Source organism: Puntigrus tetrazona, chromosome 13, assembly GCF_018831695.1.
Source record: "Puntigrus tetrazona isolate hp1 chromosome 13, ASM1883169v1, whole genome shotgun sequence".
In the NCBI taxonomy this organism is placed as follows: Eukaryota; Metazoa; Chordata; class Actinopteri; order Cypriniformes; family Cyprinidae; genus Puntigrus; species Puntigrus tetrazona.
Genome location: NC_056711.1, coordinates 14,393,526 through 14,414,862, shown reverse-complemented (window position 1 = coordinate 14,414,862; position 21,337 = coordinate 14,393,526). Strand labels below are relative to the sequence as shown.

Below are 21,337 nucleotides of genomic sequence, written 5' to 3'. Positions count from 1 at the left end.
TATAATTTAAAGTATTGACACATATCTTGCAATTGTTATAGAGTCTGTTTGTTTCACTATTTCTCCCTCTCTCTTTTTTGTCTGTCCCCTTCACTCTCTCCCTCCTCTCCCTCTCTCCCTCTGTCCCTGTAAAGCGAACAGAGCTGTTGTTTCAAAGGTCAGTCTCTGCATATCTATGTGTGATGGAGGTAGGCAGGCAGCTGTTTTCAGTGAGTGACACACAGACACAGATGCAACTGCAGACAGACCTGGCAGCCCTGCAGGAGGACTGGGAACAATGTCAGTGCATGCTGGGAAAGAGAAAGACTCTCACATCTGACATCATAAAGGTAAGATGGATTGAATGGGTTTGAAATGGGACCTTTGAAATAACTAACTCTTATGTTTTATTGCTTAGCTCTGTTGCATTTACAACTTATGATAATGATGATAATTTTACAGCATTTATCCTTAGGTTAAAGGTCACATGGGAAATCCATAAAGCTATGCGAGTGTGTTAGGCTTTTTTCTAAAACAGGATTCTCCTGATAACAGAAGCATGGAAACATTAGGCACTTTTAAAATCGTGACCTCTAAAACTAGGAAATGTATTGTTAAAACGTGAGGGAAATATCCAGAAAAAAACCCCTGATAGACAGTAAATACATGTGCAATTTTTTGATGCTCAGCTGTAAAATGTTTTATCATCTAGAATTTTTCCAATTCTGAGTGAGATTTCTTTTTTTGTATGTGTATGTGTATTTATGAACAAATAGAAAATTAATTTCAGATCTGTATATCTGCATATCAGCGTTTATGAGGGTAAAGTTTATTTAACAAAACAGACTACTGCAAAGTGAAATTCGCCCTTGGGGTTTTATAATTTGATATGATTTTATGATTAGATAAGAAATATGAGCTTAGCTAGGAAACAGCAGGTTATAGACTGTCAATCTTATGAACACCTGTTCAGAGATTCTTCAGAGAACAAACACTATTAACTGTCTGTCCGAGTATAGACCTGTCTAAAACTTCACCAGGAATGAACTCTGAAAGGTTTATTATAAACTAGGCCATTATATACTCACATACTAAAATGATGCAGGACAATACTAAGTGTTGGATTGTGTGTCTAAAATAAGGAGATTCTGTATTATGGGGGTTTTCTGCAGGAGTTTGACCTACATTCCCTCTGATTCCACAGCTGGACTAATCCAGATCAGACCTTTGCACACACTAATTCTCAAACATAGAAGCACAATCATTTTAATATCAATGTTACTGACCTGAAAAGTCTCCAACAAGACCCTACAAGTACAGTAATACCAGTATATTTTGACCTTGTGGTCACATTTTTTGGGTCTTTAAAGGTTTTAAATCAAACAAAATAAAGTGTTTTGAGAATATAAAACATACAGTTTGTACAATAGAGAAACCATGGTCTATGGAATGTCTCCATAAAAAATGGACACTGTGTGTGTGTGTGTGTGTGTGTGTGTGTGTGTGTGTGTGTGTGTGTGAGAGTAAGTGTGTGTGCACCTGGTATTTATCACGTTATGGGGACCAAATGTCCCCACAAGGATAAGAAAGATCAGTAAATTTTTTAGGTCCCCATGAGGAAACAAGCTTATAAATACATGCAGGATTACATTTTTTGAAGATCTAAAAATGCCAGTAGTTTCCTGTTCTTAAGAGGTAGGTTTAGGTGTAGGGTTGGATTGCGCCTATGGAATGTCCCCATAAAACATGGAAACACACAAGTATGTGTGTGTGTGAGTGTGTGTGTTCATGAGTGTATGCACTCGTCATGAGCTAAAGGGTTTATAGTAAAGCCTGTCTGGGGATTTACAGCTCTCTCTGTCTGTCTCAGCCTTTCTGTCTCTCTCTCACAGCACTTTGTCTGTCTTCTCATGCAGCTCCTTATAAAATGAATGCCACTGCATTGCAACATTTTGCAATATTCTTGAGAGTTTCATCAGTGCAGTATGTGTTATTATAATGTGATTTTACTGTATTATATTATTATTTATGTGTTATATATTACTTGTATATGTGTGTAGAGTATTAGCTTGTAGATGCATGTGTGTTGTTGTGATAACCCCACACTGTTGTGTGTTTGTGCATGGATGTGTTTTCATTGCCCCAGTCACGTCTTAACTTTTCATTTGTCTCTGAGCCGAGACATTGGTTTAATGTAGTGCACACTGACCTTCCACACTGGATGCCTGGACACCTGTCCATAAGTTTGTGTGCGCAGATCTACCCTTACATATATACTGTCTATGTTTTCTCTGCATTATTTTTGCCTTTCCTGACTAACTCCGTCCCCATACAAAGAGGCTTATATAAGATATTATATCCAAATTAAGCTAGGGCATTACATTAGCTTTATTTGCATGCTTTTAAAATTATTTTGCAGAAATGGGGGACCTGTGAGACCAGACTAGCTGATCAGGCCCAGCTCCTGGAGGAGGTACGAGCCAGACTGAAGCATTCGATCCCAGACCAGCAGGAAGAGATGGAAGAGGAACGCCTCCTTGTGAAGGTACATTAACTACTTCACATGCTGGAACAATACACCTGAAATATGACTGGGGTAAAGAGTTACTACATACCCAAAATAAAACATTGATAAATACTCTACTCAACAGTTATGGTGTTTGGTAAAGTTAAAAGCATCTATGGTGAAACTTGTGCTAAAACCACACATAACAGCTTTTGTTTGTGTTGCATGACACTTTGGATTTCCCATCCTCCCGCTATAGGCTTATTCAGCTGTGATCCTCCTCCCTCTCTCTCTCTCTCTCTCTCTCTCTCTCTCTCTCTCTCTCTCTCCTGCCCTCCCTCTTTGTCCCATGGGCTTTAATCTCGTTGGGCCAGAGGGTAAAAGAGAGAGAGATTGCGTGAGTCAGAGCTGGGACGTGTGGTAGTGTTTTTTGTGAGTGTGTGACGGTGGTGTGTTATGTTATGCAGGAGGTTCAGGATTGTTTAGAGGACTGGGCCGTCAGTCTTTCTGAGCTCAGCACCATGAAGACGGACCTGTCCCAGTACATCCTCACCGATGACGTCCTACTCCTGCAGGAGCAAGTGGACCATCTGCACTGCCAGTGGGAAGAGCTCTGCCTTAAAGTAAGACACACATAGATATGTTTACCTAGCAGACATAGCAAAGACTTTAGTATTTTCTTTAGATGTTTAAAAAGTGGAAAACGGAGCAAATATATACAGGAATCATGTGTCTTAACATTTACAGCTCTAAATTATTTAGCTGACTGATAAACCTTTGTGTGTGAGAAGTTGAAGGAAATATTCAACAGTAAAAGATAAGAAAAGAATTTGTATCATCTGTATGTGGTGTAGATATTTAGCATCTTTTTTAATAAAACACGTTGCTTATTTGAAAACATGCGTTTAACTACATATATCTAAATGAAGACATTGAAGACATTAAAGTTTTTTTATAAAGCAAATTATAATTACATATATATTTATTTGCTTTAAAACAATGTATTTATTTAAATGATTAAACATTAATAAATATGTATTTTTTAATAATTTATTCATTAATTTATTAAACATGTTGCTTTTGACAATGAATAGATAGTAAGGTAGTTGTTAAGTTTAAGTATTATATGTTAATAATAGGCACGCTAATAAGCAACTAGTTAATAGTGAGAATTGGTCCTCATGCTAAAGTGTTACTAAGGGGTGTTATGTTATATTTAACCATTTTGTCTCCAGCTACTGCTAAATAAATGTACATACACAGACTACATGCTCAAAGGAATTCCATTTATTTTAAATACAATGTTAGCACACTATCACTACCCAGAAAACAGATGTGAGGATTTGTTTGATGTTTTCTCCTCAGTGCTCATTGATTCAGCTGAAGTCATTGTTCCCGTGAAGTTCCTTGATGTATGTCGTTCTAGTGACCATGTATTGATTTACTTTCAGAACCTGTGCATGACTCATATTAGGGTCTTGCTGCTTTTTTAATGAATGTGATGCTGGATCAATCAGCCGGAGTCTCCTGGGGTCATGTTTTGGGGGTCTGGTGTGAGTTTTGGGGTGGGTGGGGGTCTTTAACACTGGAACGACAGAGCAGATGGTAGAGAGTGAAGGACATAGAGAAAAGACACACAGAAGTGAATAGAAGCAGGAGTCTTTAGCTCTTTGTTTTGGAAATCACTCCCAGTGTGTGTCTGTCACACGCCGGAGTGTGTGTGTGTGTGTGTGTGTGTGTGTCTGTGGGGGTGTGTGAAGGTGTTGCCTGGTAACAATGAAGTCCACATGTGGCAGCTGTTGAGTTTTCTGGATTTTAAAACTTTCTAGTGACAAGGTTCATAAAGGTGTTTTGGCTAGAGACCTTTAAGCAAATATGGGTCCTTTGTAACGAAACTGGATTACCCTACTTTGCCATAAACTTGAAAAGAGAAGAAAATTAATGCTTTTATTATTCCCATTAAGAACCTGTGTGCATGTTAAAGTCTCTTTAAATTAAATGTTTTAAGTTAAATTCTGAGTTTACATAATTTGAGTTTAATTTTAATAACTGATTGTGTTTGGGTTGTTACAAAAACATAACTATATCATACTGTAAGAACACATTTGAAAAAAAAACATATACATGGAATTACAATACATATTGTATTGTATACAGTACAGTATACAGTATACTGTATGGACATACATACAGTATTTCCATAATTAATACGATTTATTTATTATCGTTTCTTAATCATTTATTATTATTTTTTTAATTTACAAAATGATGGTACTTAGAGTTGTGTATATTATAAATTTTTCTTATTATTTTTTTATTATTAAAAAAATGTATTGTATTTTTTGTGAGAAATATGGTCTGCAAAAATGTACAGATTTTGTGATTCCCTGTCTGTGTGAGCTGCAGTCATGCTGTCATATCTCTTTTGTATTTTCTGTCTCTTTCTCTCTCTTTGTAGGTGTCACTTCGTAAGCAGGAGATTGCTGATCGACTGAATGCCTGGATCATTTTCAATGAGAAAAATCGGGAGCTGTGTGAATGGCTGACACAGATGGAAAACAAGGTGGCACACAGTGCTGAGCTGAGCATTGAGGAAATGGTGGAGAAACTCAAGAAGGTGAGACAAAGCATAAACCACCTCAGATAGACTGTACCGTCTAATCCAGCATTTCATTGTATTTTGATAAACCTGAATAGCAAATTAATATTTATTCCACATTTATTTGCTTTCATTTGCTTTCCACATTTCTCTATTCTGCCTAATGTTCTAAGCAAGCAAATAACAGATATTAATCATCGCTACTTTCCTCGCCCCCTTATACTCAAATATTGATCCTCTACAGGATTGTATGGAGGAGATCAACCTCTTTAGTGAGAATAAGACACATCTGAAACAGCTAGGAGAACAACTCATCACTGCCAGCAACAAGACCAAAGAGACAGAAATCAATGACAAGATCAAGGACATCAATGATCGCTGGCAGCATCTGTTTGATCACATTGAAGCCAGGTGAGACCTTAGAGTAACCCTAAATCAGATGCAGTACATAACACTCCTTAATTAGGAATACAGCTAAAATGTGACCATAAAACACATGCACAGTGACTGGATAACTGGATTTCTAAAAGCGTTTAAGTCATGGTATATGATCTGCTTGAGTACTTGGTAAGTCATAGTGATGTTAATCTGACATTGATCCAATTCATCTCAGTCACACTTTATTTAACAGACAGTTTGTCACATTCAGTGCAGCGTAAACTTTAGCTCCGCCGAGTCAGAAACTGCAAGGGAGAGATTTAAATGTAGATTTGCACTTGGTGTCGGTCTAGATAGGCAGTATCAGGGTGGATGTGGCGTATGGGGGGTGGTTTGCCTTGTACTTTGTTTGATTGACAGCTCTTTGATTAGACAGATGGTGGCTGTAGCTTCATGATACAGCTTGTTGGCTTCTTGTTTCCAAGTCTGCTTTTCTTTGGTCTTCGGATTCTGGATCTCTGGGATCATCATAAACTACATTCAATGCATCTATATTTACTTTTTCTCATATTAAGGGAAAATACAGTACCGCAGACTAAAGATTCTAAAGAACTTATCCAATATCAATAAAGAACTTCAACATTCAAAATACAAAATAAGCAGATCAGCTGGTGGAATGTTGTTTAATGAAATTGTCAGGCCTCTTAGGAGAGGGTTATAAGGGGAAGAAGCAAGTAGCCTGTTGCACTCTTTACCTGCGGCTTCCTCTTGCCTCATAGCAGCAGATAAATTCACATGGAGATCTGCCACTGAGCAAACATCTCAGCATTTGCTCTGATACTAATTAAAATTCTGTAAGTAGCCGGGTCTGAAAAACTGTCAGCGTTATTGTATTAGTGGTATATTTGTTTAGGTTTATCTGGTTTGCAGGCGGCAGACAAACTATGCCTTGATACAAACATTTGTATCGTAGCTCCCAGCTGAGCAGGTTCCTGAATGTCTATAAATGTTTTAAATGTTAACTCTGGCTCCGTGCCACTAATGTCAAGGTTTTAGAGCTAACACTGGCTGTGCAGGTGCATGTAGACACTAAAAGTAGCTTTGTGGATCAGTAGGTAACCAGGCACGAGATCTGCCTGTTTGTCGGCTCTCACCTTGAGCCGGAGCTTTACGCCTGTCAATATTCCTTCCCATCAACTACTGAGACGAGCACAAGTTTAACCAAATTGCATACAGTCAACAAGGTTGTTATCCACCTTCGGGATGATGCACGATAACCATGTCAGATATAATGATTTGTCCAATTATGTGTATATTTTGAGAGTGTTTTAGTAAAGGGTTGAGTGTGTGTCAATCATGCTGTTAAAGTTATTTGTTTCCTCTGTGTATGAGGTCAAAGTTCGCAAGCATGACTCTGGCATCCCTGGACATGTCTGACCTGGTTACTTTGTTTTCATTGTTGCTATCAAGTGTTTAGAGATTATTTTTTACTATTTTATTATTTGTAATATTTACAAAGTTTGGGGTCTAAAACATCTAAAAATGCTGTTATTTTGAATTTCATATTCATTTTAGATTTAGATCTTAGATTTATTTCTGAAGGAAAATTTGGCGTTGTCATCACAAGAATAAATAAAAGTTTGAATATATAAAATTTTAAATGTTTTAATTAGAAAAATGTTATTGTAATAACATTTTACAATATAACTGTTTTAACTTTAACTTAGCATTGCAGCACATTACAGACTTCTTTCAAAACCATAAAAAAAGTTCTAAAAAAGTTGAATGTTTTAATTAAAAAACCTTTATGTGTATATATTTGTGTGCTTCACTCACACAAACTTGCAAATGTGAGTGTGCGATTGAGACAAGACTCTAAGCAGGATTACAGAAGTTGACACAGACACGTCCGACTCTTTTGTCAGCTAAAATCACAGCAGAGTTCACCCTCACATCATCTGCACACGCGGCAGCTGCTGTCTGCTAGCACGGGCCTTTGTGTCCACTCGCCATCCCATAAGTCTTCTGTCTACACTTATTGTGTCTCTCGACCAATCAGCATCAAAGCTCTATCCTTCTGCTCTTCTGCTATTTGCTGAGTGATGGCAGCCATTGTATTATTGAACCCTTGGTGTCTTACAAAACTCTGCTCACTATTGCTGGACAAAGGACCAACAGGGGACAGATGTTATTTTGAAACACCCCCGCTGAACACACTCATAAATGATCTTGAAGATTGCCACTTTATTAAAACTTTCTACTCCCTGTTTTACGAACTCTTTTATGGGAAAGTGTTTGAGGAAAATTGTTTTCCAGTTTCCAAGTTTAGACACCTGTAGCTGGAAGTGTTTCTATGGCCTTAGGCACATTTTAGGGTGTATGGCAGCATTGCCTGTTTGTGTGTGTGCTTTTTTTGTGTCTCCTCACAAATAAGATTCACCGTGCCTATAATCCTGAACGGATATCATATACTGACTAACCGTGAAGTGGGACAATTGAATTAAACCCTTCAGATAGCTGAAGTGTGCTCTAAATCTTTCCAACACCCGTGAATTACTCTCTTCTAAAGACTGAATAATTTTGGCAAGCAGCTCAGCCTATGTGGGGCCCACCGACGTGGTTCTCTGTGGCCCAGATTTATTTTAATTTAACTCATTTAGCTGAAGTGCTTGAAATAAGCATGCAAGAGAAGTTTGAACCTGAAGCAATTACTAATTAGTTTTATTTTAATATGAGTGGTACTTTTCTGCGCCAAAACGTTTGAAGATACAAGACCCAACGTGCACCAAATTGTGCTACATTGTCTATGTCTTCTGTATTTATGTTGTCATCCAGCATCAGATTCTGACAGCCTCTGGCTTTCTAATATATAAGGTGTTTGTGAAGTGTCCAGCATTCCACACATTTTTTTTCTTCAGTGAAGTGCATCGTATTTGAAGTGCACTTTTACTCCTTGGAATTGTTACTGTGCTGTTTTTCTGAGTGGATTTTAGCATGTTGCTAGGTGGTTGCTAGTGTAGCTAGGATGTTGAAGACCTTCTTGGTGTTGTTTCTGTGTGTTCTTTTAAGTTGTCTTGATCAGTAGTAAAGTCCCCCATCTGCTGCTTAGAGAAATGGCACAGTGTTCTTCTGGAACTAATAATCTGTTCAGGATAGGTTTTGATTTAATTAGCTTTGGCCCTTGAAACATAATCTCAGACCACATAGGACTGTATGTACAGTAGAAGTCCCTGTTTGAACTCTTATGTTCTCACAAAAAGTCAAACATACACGTATTCTTTTCATGTAGACCTATTTGTACACTGTTTTCTTAACTGTGGTTAGGCAAGAATTTCCTATTTGAAAGAAAATGTCTTTCAAAAGTACATGATGCTGTCTAACCTGCGGGTAATTACTACCTGTTTACAGCGCATCAGTTTTGCACATACAGGCTCACACTGTACACCTGTACAACAAACAATGCTGGAGTTTTTCTCAAAAATAGCTTAATATTTCTAGTCCTATACGTGTGTTTGTTTTTTATTTGGTTAATTACTACAGCTAGACATTAAAGGTAACTATTGATATTGAGAATGAAAGGGATAAGATGAATTCTTTTTGTTGAACGTTTGATACATAAATATAATTTGGATGCCTTTGTACATTACCTACTGTGTACACAACTCAAGATAATTTTGCTTTACATTTAATATGCAGATTTTGATATCTGTATCAGATTTGTATTTTAAAATACATAACATTCTCCACAAGATTCCTATAACACATCTCTAAAATATAGACTACTTCTTCATTATGTCTGTGATATGACAATCTATAAATGTTCCTAAATATTTAAAACTACTGGCTGTAGCCTAATTGTAATGCTTTTGAAGAAAGTGATGGGAACATGGAGTATCGTCCCCATCTCCACTGTAAATGATGCATTTCCTGGCCATTCAGTGAGAGTGAGAGAGAGGGGGGTTGAATATGAGAGAGGGACAGGAGGGTGGGAGTAATGTATACAGCAGTACACGGTCTGTGAGAGGAGCTTGTGTGAGATCAGCCACAGCCGTTAAGACAGACATGCTAACGCTAACACGAGAGAGCCATGGAGCCTCACCAGTCTGCGAGTAAGTGTTTGCTAATTGCACACACACACACACACACACACACACACACACACAGGGCTTTCGTGTAAGCATGCATGTTTTGTGTGAGGGGGATGGGCAGTGCTTTTGTCAGTGTGTTCTGTGGCTAACACTAGCTTCAGTGCAGGACTGATCAGATTCCTCTTTGCATGGAAACACACTTGTTTCTAGGGAGGACGTGCACGCTGGTGATGTGCAGATGGTGCATGTTCTACATTCTAAAAAGATATGCACCAAAATCAGGCTTTGAAGAACATGCCAGATGCGTGCATTTGGAATTATGCAATCGTGCATTTGCTAATGCTTTATTTATAGATTACATCTTTTTAAATTGATTATTTTTATCTCTAAATTGATTATATTGATAGAAAGGACATCTTATTGCATTATTTTATTGCACCAAATATGACTTCATGCATCTGTTATTTTGTTTAATTTGTGTTTACCCTTCATTTTGCATGTGATAAATGCAAATAATGCTTATGTTTGGTGCAGCAAATGCGTTAATACATTGTAGTCACGTGCAGTTGTTGTGTGATGTCACTTCTTCCACATCAGCACTCTGGTTTGTTTTGGTCGGACCTCCATTGGAAATGTCACATGACTGTGAAGGAATGCCCCCATTCTCTTAGTCACATGACGTCACTCTTAGAGTGTTGTGAAAGCAGTCTGCATGCTCAGATAGTCCTAACACTGAGTGTTCTGGTCTGGGTTGAATAGATTGCGACAGAAGGACCAGATGTGGGTCATTGCACACTCAAACCTAATAAAAAGCCCTTTGTCCTGCATTGTGTCTTTTGTCAAGCTCAACTGGCAGGCTAGTTATAGGAATGACACTATGTCAAGGAATGTTTGCTTTTTATGTGAACTGTTCCTCATGCACCACACAGAACAAAACTCATTGAAAGTATCAATTTCTATATCTATATGCTTAAAATAGAGAACACTTATTTGCTATTAACTATGACATTTCCCCCAATAAATTAAACATTTGCAGCTTAATAACAGTTTCAAGGTATTTAGGTAGGATTAGGGCTGTAGAATAAGAACTAAATATGCTTAATTACTACTAATAAATGACTAATATTATAGTACTATGCATGCTGATAGGCAACTAGTTAAGAGACCGTAATATTAAGTATTACCATATCTTAAATATCCAATTAATTGTCTCCATAAGATTTATTAGTGTTAACTTATGAATCTCTAAAGACAAACTGTATTTAACATTTCAGCAATTTTTTTTATATTTTTTAAACTACAGATATTGAAAAATGGAAAAAAAGGGCACTGTTGCAGAACTAGTGACTCTGACTGAAACCAAATCAGTGTCCAACCAATCAAACCTAACTGCTTAAGTGATACACACAACGTGATACACAAAAGTTGCGATACACGAAAGAGATTGAATACCGGCAAAAAAAAAAATATGTATTGAAAGACTGGTTGTATTTCAGGGTGAGGAAGCTGAAGGAGACGCTGGTGACAGTGCAGCAGCTTGATAAGAACATGAGCAATCTCCGTTCCTGGCTTTCCCGTGTTGAGGGTGAACTGGCCAAACCCATCATTTACAGCGCATGCCACAGTGATGAGATACAGCGCAAACTAGCAGAGCATCAGGTAACTGGTGCATTCATTAAGAAAAACACAATAACTAATATATACATTAAAGTGCACAGTGAGTTATGGACTCCCCTCGTCTCATTTAATAAGGACATTTGATAAAACATTATAGTTATCATTAAGTTCCTGTTCTTGGTGTGAGCAGGCCTTTAGAGTGTGATTTGCTATTCTCCACTAGGACTTGCAGCGAGACATCGAACAGCACACAGAGGGTGTAGCGTCTGTTTTGACCCTGTGTGATGTTTTGCTGCATGATGCGGACGCTTGTGGTAGTGATGGAGAGAACGACTCCATTCAGCAGACCACGCTCAGCCTGGACCGCCGCTGGAGGAACATATGCGCCATGTCTATGGAGAGGAGAATGAGGTCAATACAAACACCCAAATCAGCATGTTTTGGTTGCATAATTATACTGAATTGGGTTTTTTTTCACTTACCACTGTGCTCTTTACTGTCCCCTGCAGGATCGAGGAGACATGGCGTCTGTGGTGCAAGTTCCTGGATGACTATTCACGCTTTGAAGAGTGGCTGAACACAGCAGAACGTACAGCAGCTAATCCTGCCACCAAAGATGTACTCTACACCTGTGCTAAAGAGGAACTCAAAAAGTTTGAGGTCTGAATCTGTTTAAGTTTTTGAAGTGTTCATCATCTGAGTAATAGCACCAGAATGCTCATAGAGATTAAAATGAATAGTGAAATACACTATTAAGGTTTTTTTTTTGCTGTGATGCCAAAGAAAAAGGAAGGAACATTTTTGTTCTTGTTGCAAAGAATATTTTATTGATCTAACGAACATTGTTTAAGTATAAAGAACCTAAAATGAAATGTTCTGTGCAATGAAAATGTTCTGTGGATGTTGAATTGAGTTCTTTTTGGTGGATTTAAACATTTTGATTGTCTAGACATAATTTATTGGGCTATTAACACTGTTTCTAAACATGTGCATACAGGCGTTCCAGCGCCAGGTCCATGAGCGCCTGACACAGCTGGAGCTGGTGAATAAACAATACCGACGTCTGGCACGTGAAAACCGGACAGACGGTGCCAGTAAGCTGAAGCTGATGGTGCACGAGGGAAACCAGCGCTGGGATACATTACAGAAGAGAGTTGCCGCAGTGCTCCGCAGGTTAAAGGTCAGATTTCAGTCATACATTTTTGTTAAATTAAATAATATTTTAAAAATGTAATTCATATATACAGTATGTGTGTGTGTAACATTTTTCTTTTAGTCAGTAAAGAGACAATAAATTGATTAAATTTGACAATACAACATTCTGCAACACTTTACATTCATTTATCAACCCTGAAAATATGAATGAAAGTTTACATTTAAATATCTAGCAGCACAACTGTTTATAGCTATACGAAATGTTTCTTGAGCAGCAATTCAGCACATTACAAAAACATTTGAAGAATCATGTGGCATTAAAGCCTGAACGTTTAGCTTTGCCATCACGTAAATAAATCTAAATATATTAAAATAGAAAATAGTTTTACTATTTAAAATAGTGATTTTAAATTGTTAAACTTTTACTGTGTTTTTAATCAAATACATGCAGTCTTGGTGAGCCTTGGAGAGACTTTTAAAACACATTACAGTGAACATTACTTTTTATTATATATTAAATTTTCAAATACTGACTGGTTTGGAAATGGCACATAATAAACCTAAAAACCTGTGAAAATGTTAAAATTAATTGCATTTCTGACCTTCAATTCTTCGTTTCCATGATAACAAAGTGTACTTTTTTTTGGTCAAAGCTCAATTTTCTCAAATGTTACTGAATTCTAAATGCTTTTCCTCTGTGCAGCACTTCACATCTCAGCGAGAAGACTTTGAAGGTACACGGGAGGGGATTCTGGTCTGGCTGACTGAAATGGACCTTCAGCTCACCAATGTGGAGCATTTTTCAGAGAGCGATATCCACGAAAAGATGCGTCAACTAAACGTCAGTACACTCTGATTTTACGTATAAAAGTCTGGTTACACAATCAGAATGGAAAATAATTTGCGATTTGACTTCCTGTAGGCGTTTCAGCAGGAGATCACTCTAAACACAAATAAGATTGATGCTCTGATTGTATTTGGAGAGAACCTGATCCAGAAGAGTGCTCCGCTGGACGCCGTACTCATCGAAGATGAACTAGAGGAGCTGCACTCATACTGCCAGGAAGTGTTTGGCAGAGTCGCCCGTTTCCACCACCGTCTTATCAGCAGACGCCCGGTCAGTTTCAAAACACTCATCTCACAAACACTGAACAATGCTCTCATGACTGAGTACTGACTTTAACCCTTCCCACTTTTTTCTTCTTGTAGGTGCGAGAGGAGGACCAAGAGTTCTCAGACAGAGACACAGATCCAGAGGACTCGGCTGATTTCAGTGGGGTCTGGGAGAGAGAAAGGGAGGAGGAGGAGGATGAGGAAGAGGAGGCTGCAATGAGTTCTGATGTTGCTCGGACAGTGCGCCAGGCCATGTCCCAGCTGATACCACCTGCTCTTGAGCGCTCAGGGCGTGAGACCCCCGTCAGTGTGGATTCAATCCCACTGGAGTGGGACCACACCGTAGATGTGGGTGGCTCTTCTTCTCCAGAGGATGATGAGGAGTTGACGTTCTACAGTGCCCTGTCAGGTAACCCCCTTACAGACTGCTCTCTGCACCTTTAGTAAATTGTTTCTGGATCTGACTGTCTGTTTTCTGTTTTTGGTATATGTTGCACTATCAGGCTATGTTTAGATTTCTAACTATCTGGGCACTGTAATCTGCGGCTCTTTTCATTGCTTTATCTATTATCTACTGCACTTTCAGGTAAATGTCAAGGTCTTTTTGCTGCTTGTTTAAAGAGAATCTAGATCTCTGTCTGTTATTGGATTCTCTATTTGAGTGTTTTAGATTTCAACTTGTCTACTACTATACAGTGCTGTATTAGTGTATATACATGCACTAATAATCTGTAATGCTGTATCTAGATCTCTCCGTCAATTATTTGAGTCATTCTACAATTTAAGGTACATTTCATGACAATTGAATCAAATTTCTTGACATAAAAATATATTACTTGGAATTATCTTGGTGTCCCTTAAATTACAGTTTTTGCAGTGTCCTTGTTTTGTTTCACTGGGTCTTGAGTTTAAAGTTTTTTTTTGTTTTTTTTTAAATGTTGAGGTCAATATTATCATATCAAAAATATTTATTTCTGGAACTTTCTGTCTGCTAAGTTAGTACCTGTACAGCCACATGCAACTATAAGCACAAAACCATGCACCCAGAGAAACAAATGCTGTTGAAACAATTCTCAGTAAATTTGACAAACAATTACAAATAAATGGACAGTAACAGTAAATAAATAACCAATAAATTCAGTGCTCTAGTAAAGTATATGCTTTTCAACTTCTTCGTGTCTGCCTCTCTGTTATACTGTATCTAGATCTGTTATATATCTAGATCTCTATATCTATTAGTCTAGATTCTTCAGTCTGTTATCTGTCTCTAGATCATTGTCTGTCTGCTGCTCTTCTGTTGCAGATGTAGAAGTCACTGCGAGCTCTCAGTCATTTATTAAAGCTACAGCTAAAGCTCAGAAGGCTGTGTCCGGTAGGCATCAGCCTGCTGCATGCTGTCAGTACTGTCACTGCACATAAATGCGTGCTTTAGCATATGCTTCCTTTACTCATCTCTAAATATAACAGTAATTGTATGCCTTGTGCTCACTGCCTGACTGTTCAATCAAATGTTTTTCATAATGCACGTCGGTTTTGCAGCCAATTGCATCTTTATTCTTTTTTTCTGATTCTGTAGTATGTTGTGCGGCTGAGTGATGACTTCCTGCATGCTTGTTTTAAGTGAGTAAATATTTCTCTCTTTCTCTGGCTTAGGAGGAAGATCACTGGTGGAGCCGTGGCATTCTCCTGATGCGCCAGACAGGAAGCGAGCGAACAGAGAGATCATACACAGTCTGACATCTTCACCCACTGACACCAGCGCTCAGTACCACCCACAGGCCTATGTGAGTGCCCACACATGCATCAAACTCGATAAACACACATTGTTAAACACACACATCATATGTTGTTTTTCCTGTTTCACCCCAGGATAAACTCATGTCTGAGTGTGCTGGCAGTATAGACAGCATAAAGCGAGTGAAACTGATTCTGAATGAGGAAGAGCAACTGGACGATCACGGTTTGACGCTGCTTTCTGCAGCAGATAAGACAGGTAACGCTATTTGTAACACTTTTACAGAAATGTTCATACGTGAGTTGATATCTGACCTTTGACCCGTGGCCTCAGGTGTGATCGAGCGATGGGAGCTCTTGCAGGTGCAGTCGTGCAGCGTGCCACAGGATCTTCAGCAGTGGCACAAACTCAACTCTGACCTCACTGATGTCATGGCATGGCTGGACGCTGTGATGCCTGAGCTAGAGAAGCTTCAAAATCTAGAGCCAAAAATCACCATCAGAGACATGGAGAGCAATATCCACAAACTAAAGGTACTTACTTACAGAGACATTTAAAGAATTGGAGAATCAAACACTATAAGTTAGTAAAACAATGCACTTTAGAGAGTGCATTTTTATTCTGAATTTTAGATATACACTGCCATACTAAAGTTTGGGATCAGCGCTATTTTGAATGTTCCTTCTGCTCATTGAGGTTGCGTTTATTTTTAGTAATAATACACAGAAATATTGTAATATTGTAATATTATTGTGATATAAATTTTCTGTTTTCTGTGTGAATATATTGCAAAATATAATAATATTGTAAAATATAATATATTGTAAATTGTAAAATATAAAATAAAGTATAAAAAAGATGCAAACCTGATCACAGGAATAAAAAGTACAAAAAATTCTAGGCAACATACCATCAATAATAAATCAACATATTAGATTAGAATGATTTCTGAAGGATCATGTGACACTGAAGACTAGTAATAATGATGAAAATTCAACTTTGCATCACTGGAATGGATATATTTTTAAACTATATTAAAGCAGTTCATTACACAGTTTTTTTCTGTGTTTTTATCATAAATTTTAACAGCACTGTATATACTTCTGTAATGACTGTTTATATACTTCTGTAATGACTGTTTTTGATATTTGTAATAATATGAATGTAATTGAATGGTTTTTTTCAAGCATCAAATCAGCATATTAGAATGATTTCTAGAAAACTGGAGTGATGGCTGATGGCTTTGACATCACCTAAATAAATTACATTGTAAAATATATTAAAACAAAAAAAATTGTTTTTTTATTGTAATAGTTTTTCACAATATTATAGTTTTTACTGTATTTTTGGTCAATTTGCTCATTTTCTTGTTTTTGTTCTTTCATAAGGACATGCAGAGGACCTTTAACGGCTACAAATCGGTGATGATTGGTGTTAATCTCAGTGGGCGGGGCTTCCAGCATGGCGACAGTGCCGAACTACGTGAACTGCGTGAGAATCTGCAGTCAGCCAATCAGAAATGGGCACAGGCCTGCGCAGCCCTCGACAGCTGGGAACACCGACTGCATCAAGCTCTCATGGAGTGTCAGGTGAGAGAAATACAGGCTTGAAAAGAGACTCTGATCCCAGAGTTCAGACGCTACAACAAACTACTTTTGTTTTGCATCTGCAACAGTAAGCTCATGTCTGTGCACCTTCACAGAACCTGATTTTGCTGAGTTTCACGTGTTCTTGGATCAACATTTTTGTTGACCCTGGAACAACATTGTGTTTAACCAATCAGATTTGAAGAGCCATTTCATAGTTTTTGTGACGCTTAGGCTTACAATCAGTGTTTGTTGCTTGTACATCAGTGTCATTCATCTATCATTTCCTCTGATTTTAGCCATTACTCATGGATAAGTTTAGGTGTAGAGATATGGTCAAAAAAAAGATTTTGGATTAAAATGTTGTTCCAGGAACACATGAGCTCATGCAATATCAGCAGTGCGTGCACCTTCACACATTTCGTTTTGGTGAGATTTTATCTCAGGATACAAAACCATTGAACCACAAGTTTAGTTGTTGGCTGAAAAAGGTTTCAGAAATGCTGGATACATGTTGTTCTTAAAGCTACTGCATCCTGTGACCAAGTTCTATCAAATGAAATTAAATGTAACAATCTTTTTTTTTTAAGACCATGGGCGGGGGTGGAGTGCAAATTATATGCCATTTTTGGGCTTATGTAAAGGTGATATAGTGAAGCCTAAACCAAACACACAAGCATTAAGTAACAAAGAAACGTTTTCTTTTTCACAGGAGTTTCACGAGACTCTTCACTCTCTGCTGCTGTGGTTAGCTAAAGCTGAAAGCCAGCGCTACATGGTCAACATTCATGACCGAAACACAGACCTCAACATCCTGCAAGAGCATCGTGACACGCTCAAGGTAGAATAGTATGCTTGTGTGCTGTAATTGTACAATATCTAATAAATGTAATGGAAAGAACGAGTGATTGCTTCATATCTAATATATGACATGTTGTCTGTGCATAAAAGGCTGTTCAGCAGGACTTACAGTCTCGTGAGAGAGAGGTGCACTGCCTGCAGGAGATCTCCTCACAGATCCTGCTACAGGACCAAGGAGAAGACACTCTGGAGGCCAAAGAGAAGGTTCACGTCATCAGTAACAAGTTACGACTGCTTATCAGACAGATCGCACACGATCTGCACACGCTGCAAAACAGACTGGTACGTTTCATTCGGTCTCACACACACACCAGACGGGTTTCACTCTCAAACACTGATGTCTTGATGCTTTATGTTGTGTTGCAGGACTCAACTGGTCCAAATGTGGGCAGAGCGGCATCAACGCAACACCAGGTACACAAAGTATTACAAAGCTGAGATTTAGCTTCTGGTGAAATACATTGGTGCTATTTACTATTATGTGTAGTGTATTTCATTTTCTTATTTTTGGTATACGAAATTTTTATTGTGATTGCCACTGTGGGCCTCATGATGTAGATTTTGCCTCTAATGCTGCTCTTGAGGAGTAGCAGTTTTCTGAGAATCTCTAGATTGTGTTTATCATGATTGCTAGGTGGCAACAAATACTGAGTGTTATTTTTCTCTCTGTAGGAAGCCACAGGAATTCAGGCTGTTACACGGGGATCTCCCTCAAGTGCCAGGTACACACTCATAGTATTACTGTGCATCTGTGTGAGTTTGTGACCTTGTATGATCTTGCTGAAGTTGCTGCCGTATATTGCTCTCTTCACACTCTCTCTAGTTTTTCTCACTTTCACACATCTGCTGCACTATCACCTCTCAAAAGATTCAACATGTACTTTGTTGACCTTCACAAACCACAAAGTTAGAAAAGAATTTGCATTGAATTATGCATAATTGATAAATAGCATGTTAGTAACATCCTAATTTTGGGTTAAAAGTAAAAAATTTTGGGATCAGCGAGATTTTTTTTTTTTTTTTTAATTAAAACTTTTAAGAACCCAGGATGCATTAAATTGATCAAAAGTTATAGTAAACACGTTATTAATGTTACAAAATATTTTTTTTGTTAAAATAAAAAGTTGCTTTATATTCACCAAAGAACATTTGTTTCCACAAAAAAAATTTTAAGTTTACCTAAGCTACATGTATTTAATCAAAGGTACAGTAAAAAGCAATGACGTTAAATATTATTGCAAATTTAACATTGTTTTTACTATTGTGAAATATTTGAAAACACTTCATTTCTGTGATGGCAAAGTTGAATTTTCAGCAGTTCATTTCAGTGTCCCATGATCCTTTCCAAAATTATTTTATATAAATTAGTGGTAAAGGAACATTTATTGTATTTAATAAATTATTTACAATAAATTGTACTGTGTAGATCTATTAGATATATATAAATACACAGACATGCGTGCATATATTTAAGGAAAATGTTACGTTTATATATTAAGCGTATTTATATGTGATATAATTTATAAAAATATATACATGAATATTTTCAAAATATATGCTGTATGTGTGTGTCTTTATGTATACAATATAAATATACACAGTACACACCTGTATATTATGCAACATAAACAAAAACTAATCATATTTACAATAATTTTTTATCAGTTTAAAGCATCTTTATGTTTAATTAAAAACTATTACTAAACTCAAACCTTTTAGCAGTAGGTTAAAAACCTTTAACTGTCTTTTAAGCAGGGTTAAGTCTGATTCGTCCCCATCGAGGCCGTTCCTGTATCGTGTCTTACGAGCGGCGTTTCCTCTCCACATCCTCTTCCTGCTGCTGCTGGTTGTGGCGTGTCTGGTGCCTCTCTCAGAGGACGACTACAGCTGCACTCTCTCCAACAATTTTGCCCGATCCTTTTATCCCATGCTCCTCTACACCAATGGACCCCCACCCACATGAGAACAACTACACATAGCCTGCACTTACACAGCTCAATCAATAGAGGAAATGGGACATAGTCCAAGCCTCCCGGTTTACTCTCCTGTAGCAGATCCAGAGATTAATCTGGGTGAAAGCCCTTGTGTTTCGGATTGAGTAGATTTTGCTGCAACAGTACAATCCTGTTTCTGGATCCGAGGACTGCTGCACACGGAGAGGGATTTTTTTTTTCCTGAAGCAATCCGAAACTTCTCTTTAAGAACCTTTCCACATGATGTAAATTTTATATTTTTAGAGAGCGGGCAAGGATTCCTCATCAAAGGTGCACTCATTTATGAACTGTATAGTATTTAGCAGCATTGAAACATTGAAATAGACCTTCACACAAATGTATTTATTTTTGAAATATAAAACACATAATTGAACCCTAAATCTCATTCGTAGGCTTTGAGTCAGCCTGTATTTTTTAACTAGAAGCCGTTTATATATATAAATGACAGATCAGTTATGTTTGTACCATCTTGTTTTTAGGAGTCAGTGTAAAATGACTTGCAATGGTGAATATATTTTATTTGTAGCTCTCGTAGCTGACATTTTCTTGGTCAAAGCCATGGAGGAGAGACACAGAGAGGCGTCAGGGTGTGTGCAAATGTTGTTTAATTTATTCAGCCTAAAGTTTGACGGCTGTGCTGTTTTTGTGCGTGTATGCTTGTGTATATTGTAAAACTACATGAAATAACTTTATTATAATTGGTAAATCATCTCATTGGAGATATAAATTATATCTGATCATACTTTATACAGTATGTACAATATCATTACCTCCGATTTTCCAGAATTTTCCCCAGGGGCCTCATTTATGAAGTGTGCATTCGCAAATTTTAAAAAAGTGCTTAGCATCACGCCAGGTTCTGAACAGACGTACGCACTTTTTATTGTCAAAGTATTGTAGTTTTTTTCTGTTCTTGCAGCTCGCTGCTCTAAATTATGAGAATACTGATGATATTTTATATGTTAATGACATTAATTGGGAGTCGTTAAGAAAAACTTAAACCATTTATTTGCGTGCAAGTTCAAGATCATTTGCTATTCATACATTTCACATCTGAAAGTGAGGCATACGCACGTTTTCAGTTCATACGTTCATTCTATGAAATTGGTTTCTGCACAATATTTTAGAAATGAGGCCCCAGATGTGTTTGTGTCTGGTGCTTTTTTTTTGCTAAATGGTTAAGGTGTCTCTTAGAAACACATTTCAAAGGTGTCCACATGACTGCGTGTGGCTTTTATTTTATTTTTATCCTACAGAAAGTCTGGTGAAAGGCCATTAGTCACTCTTTCACTCTTTCACTAACTGCCAAAGTGTCAGAGACAGTTTTATAATTCATCACATTTACTAAAAGAATGCTGTTCGTCCTATTGTTTGATGTTTTTAATTGAACTGTTAAAGTATGGATTACATTATGGGTCGACTAAAATAGATATGAAGTGTCAATTAATAACAGAACACATTTACTTTATTGTAAATTTATTTTGCAGCAAACCTTGCACTGCCAATGTCAAACACTGGTTGAAGTTAATATAAAGATGTACGTTTTTTGAGTTTGAAGTAAATTTTCTTACAAATAAACATCATGTACAAATACGCACGCGTTCACTTATTTAATTCCCACATATTTATTTTGCAGCCGCATACAATAAAACGGATTAAGTTTTGCTACCTGTACAAACCTAACGTTGGGTCAGTGTGTCGGTACAGCTTTTCCTGTTTAAAGTTG

General features: G+C 37.5%; 1 protein-coding gene across 3 annotated transcripts in view; it reads left to right on the top strand.

Annotated features, from left to right (window-relative positions):
- syne2b (spectrin repeat containing, nuclear envelope 2b) overlaps positions 1–21,204 on the top strand; it is an 89,381-nt gene extending 68,177 nt beyond the window's left edge. Inside the window, exons 109-130 of one of the 3 annotated variants that reach the window (XM_043255313.1) lie at positions 135–329; positions 2,399–2,524; positions 2,953–3,108; positions 4,944–5,102; positions 5,329–5,495; positions 11,047–11,209; positions 11,391–11,578; positions 11,677–11,827; positions 12,165–12,347; positions 13,026–13,163; positions 13,245–13,439; positions 13,532–13,844; positions 14,739–14,807; positions 15,089–15,219; positions 15,305–15,428; positions 15,504–15,703; positions 16,559–16,759; positions 17,469–17,597; positions 17,708–17,899; positions 17,984–18,031; positions 18,290–18,339; positions 19,373–21,204. In XM_043255313.1, the coding sequence (XP_043111248.1) occupies positions 135–329; positions 2,399–2,524; positions 2,953–3,108; positions 4,944–5,102; positions 5,329–5,495; positions 11,047–11,209; positions 11,391–11,578; positions 11,677–11,827; positions 12,165–12,347; positions 13,026–13,163; positions 13,245–13,439; positions 13,532–13,844; positions 14,739–14,807; positions 15,089–15,219; positions 15,305–15,428; positions 15,504–15,703; positions 16,559–16,759; positions 17,469–17,597; positions 17,708–17,899; positions 17,984–18,031; positions 18,290–18,339; positions 19,373–19,580 (3,486 nt within the window). In that variant the 3' untranslated portion in view covers positions 19,581–21,204. Of the gene's footprint in view, positions 1–134; positions 330–2,398; positions 2,525–2,952; positions 3,109–4,943; positions 5,103–5,328; positions 5,496–11,046; positions 11,210–11,390; positions 11,579–11,676; positions 11,828–12,164; positions 12,348–13,025; positions 13,164–13,244; positions 13,440–13,531; positions 13,845–14,738; positions 14,808–15,088; positions 15,220–15,304; positions 15,429–15,503; positions 15,704–16,558; positions 16,760–17,468; positions 17,598–17,707; positions 17,900–17,983; positions 18,032–18,289; positions 18,340–19,369 lie in introns of all 3 variants that reach the window. The other 2 variants (XM_043255312.1, XM_043255315.1) reach the window with 2 other exon arrangements.
- Positions 21,205–21,337: the final 133 nt, after the last annotated feature.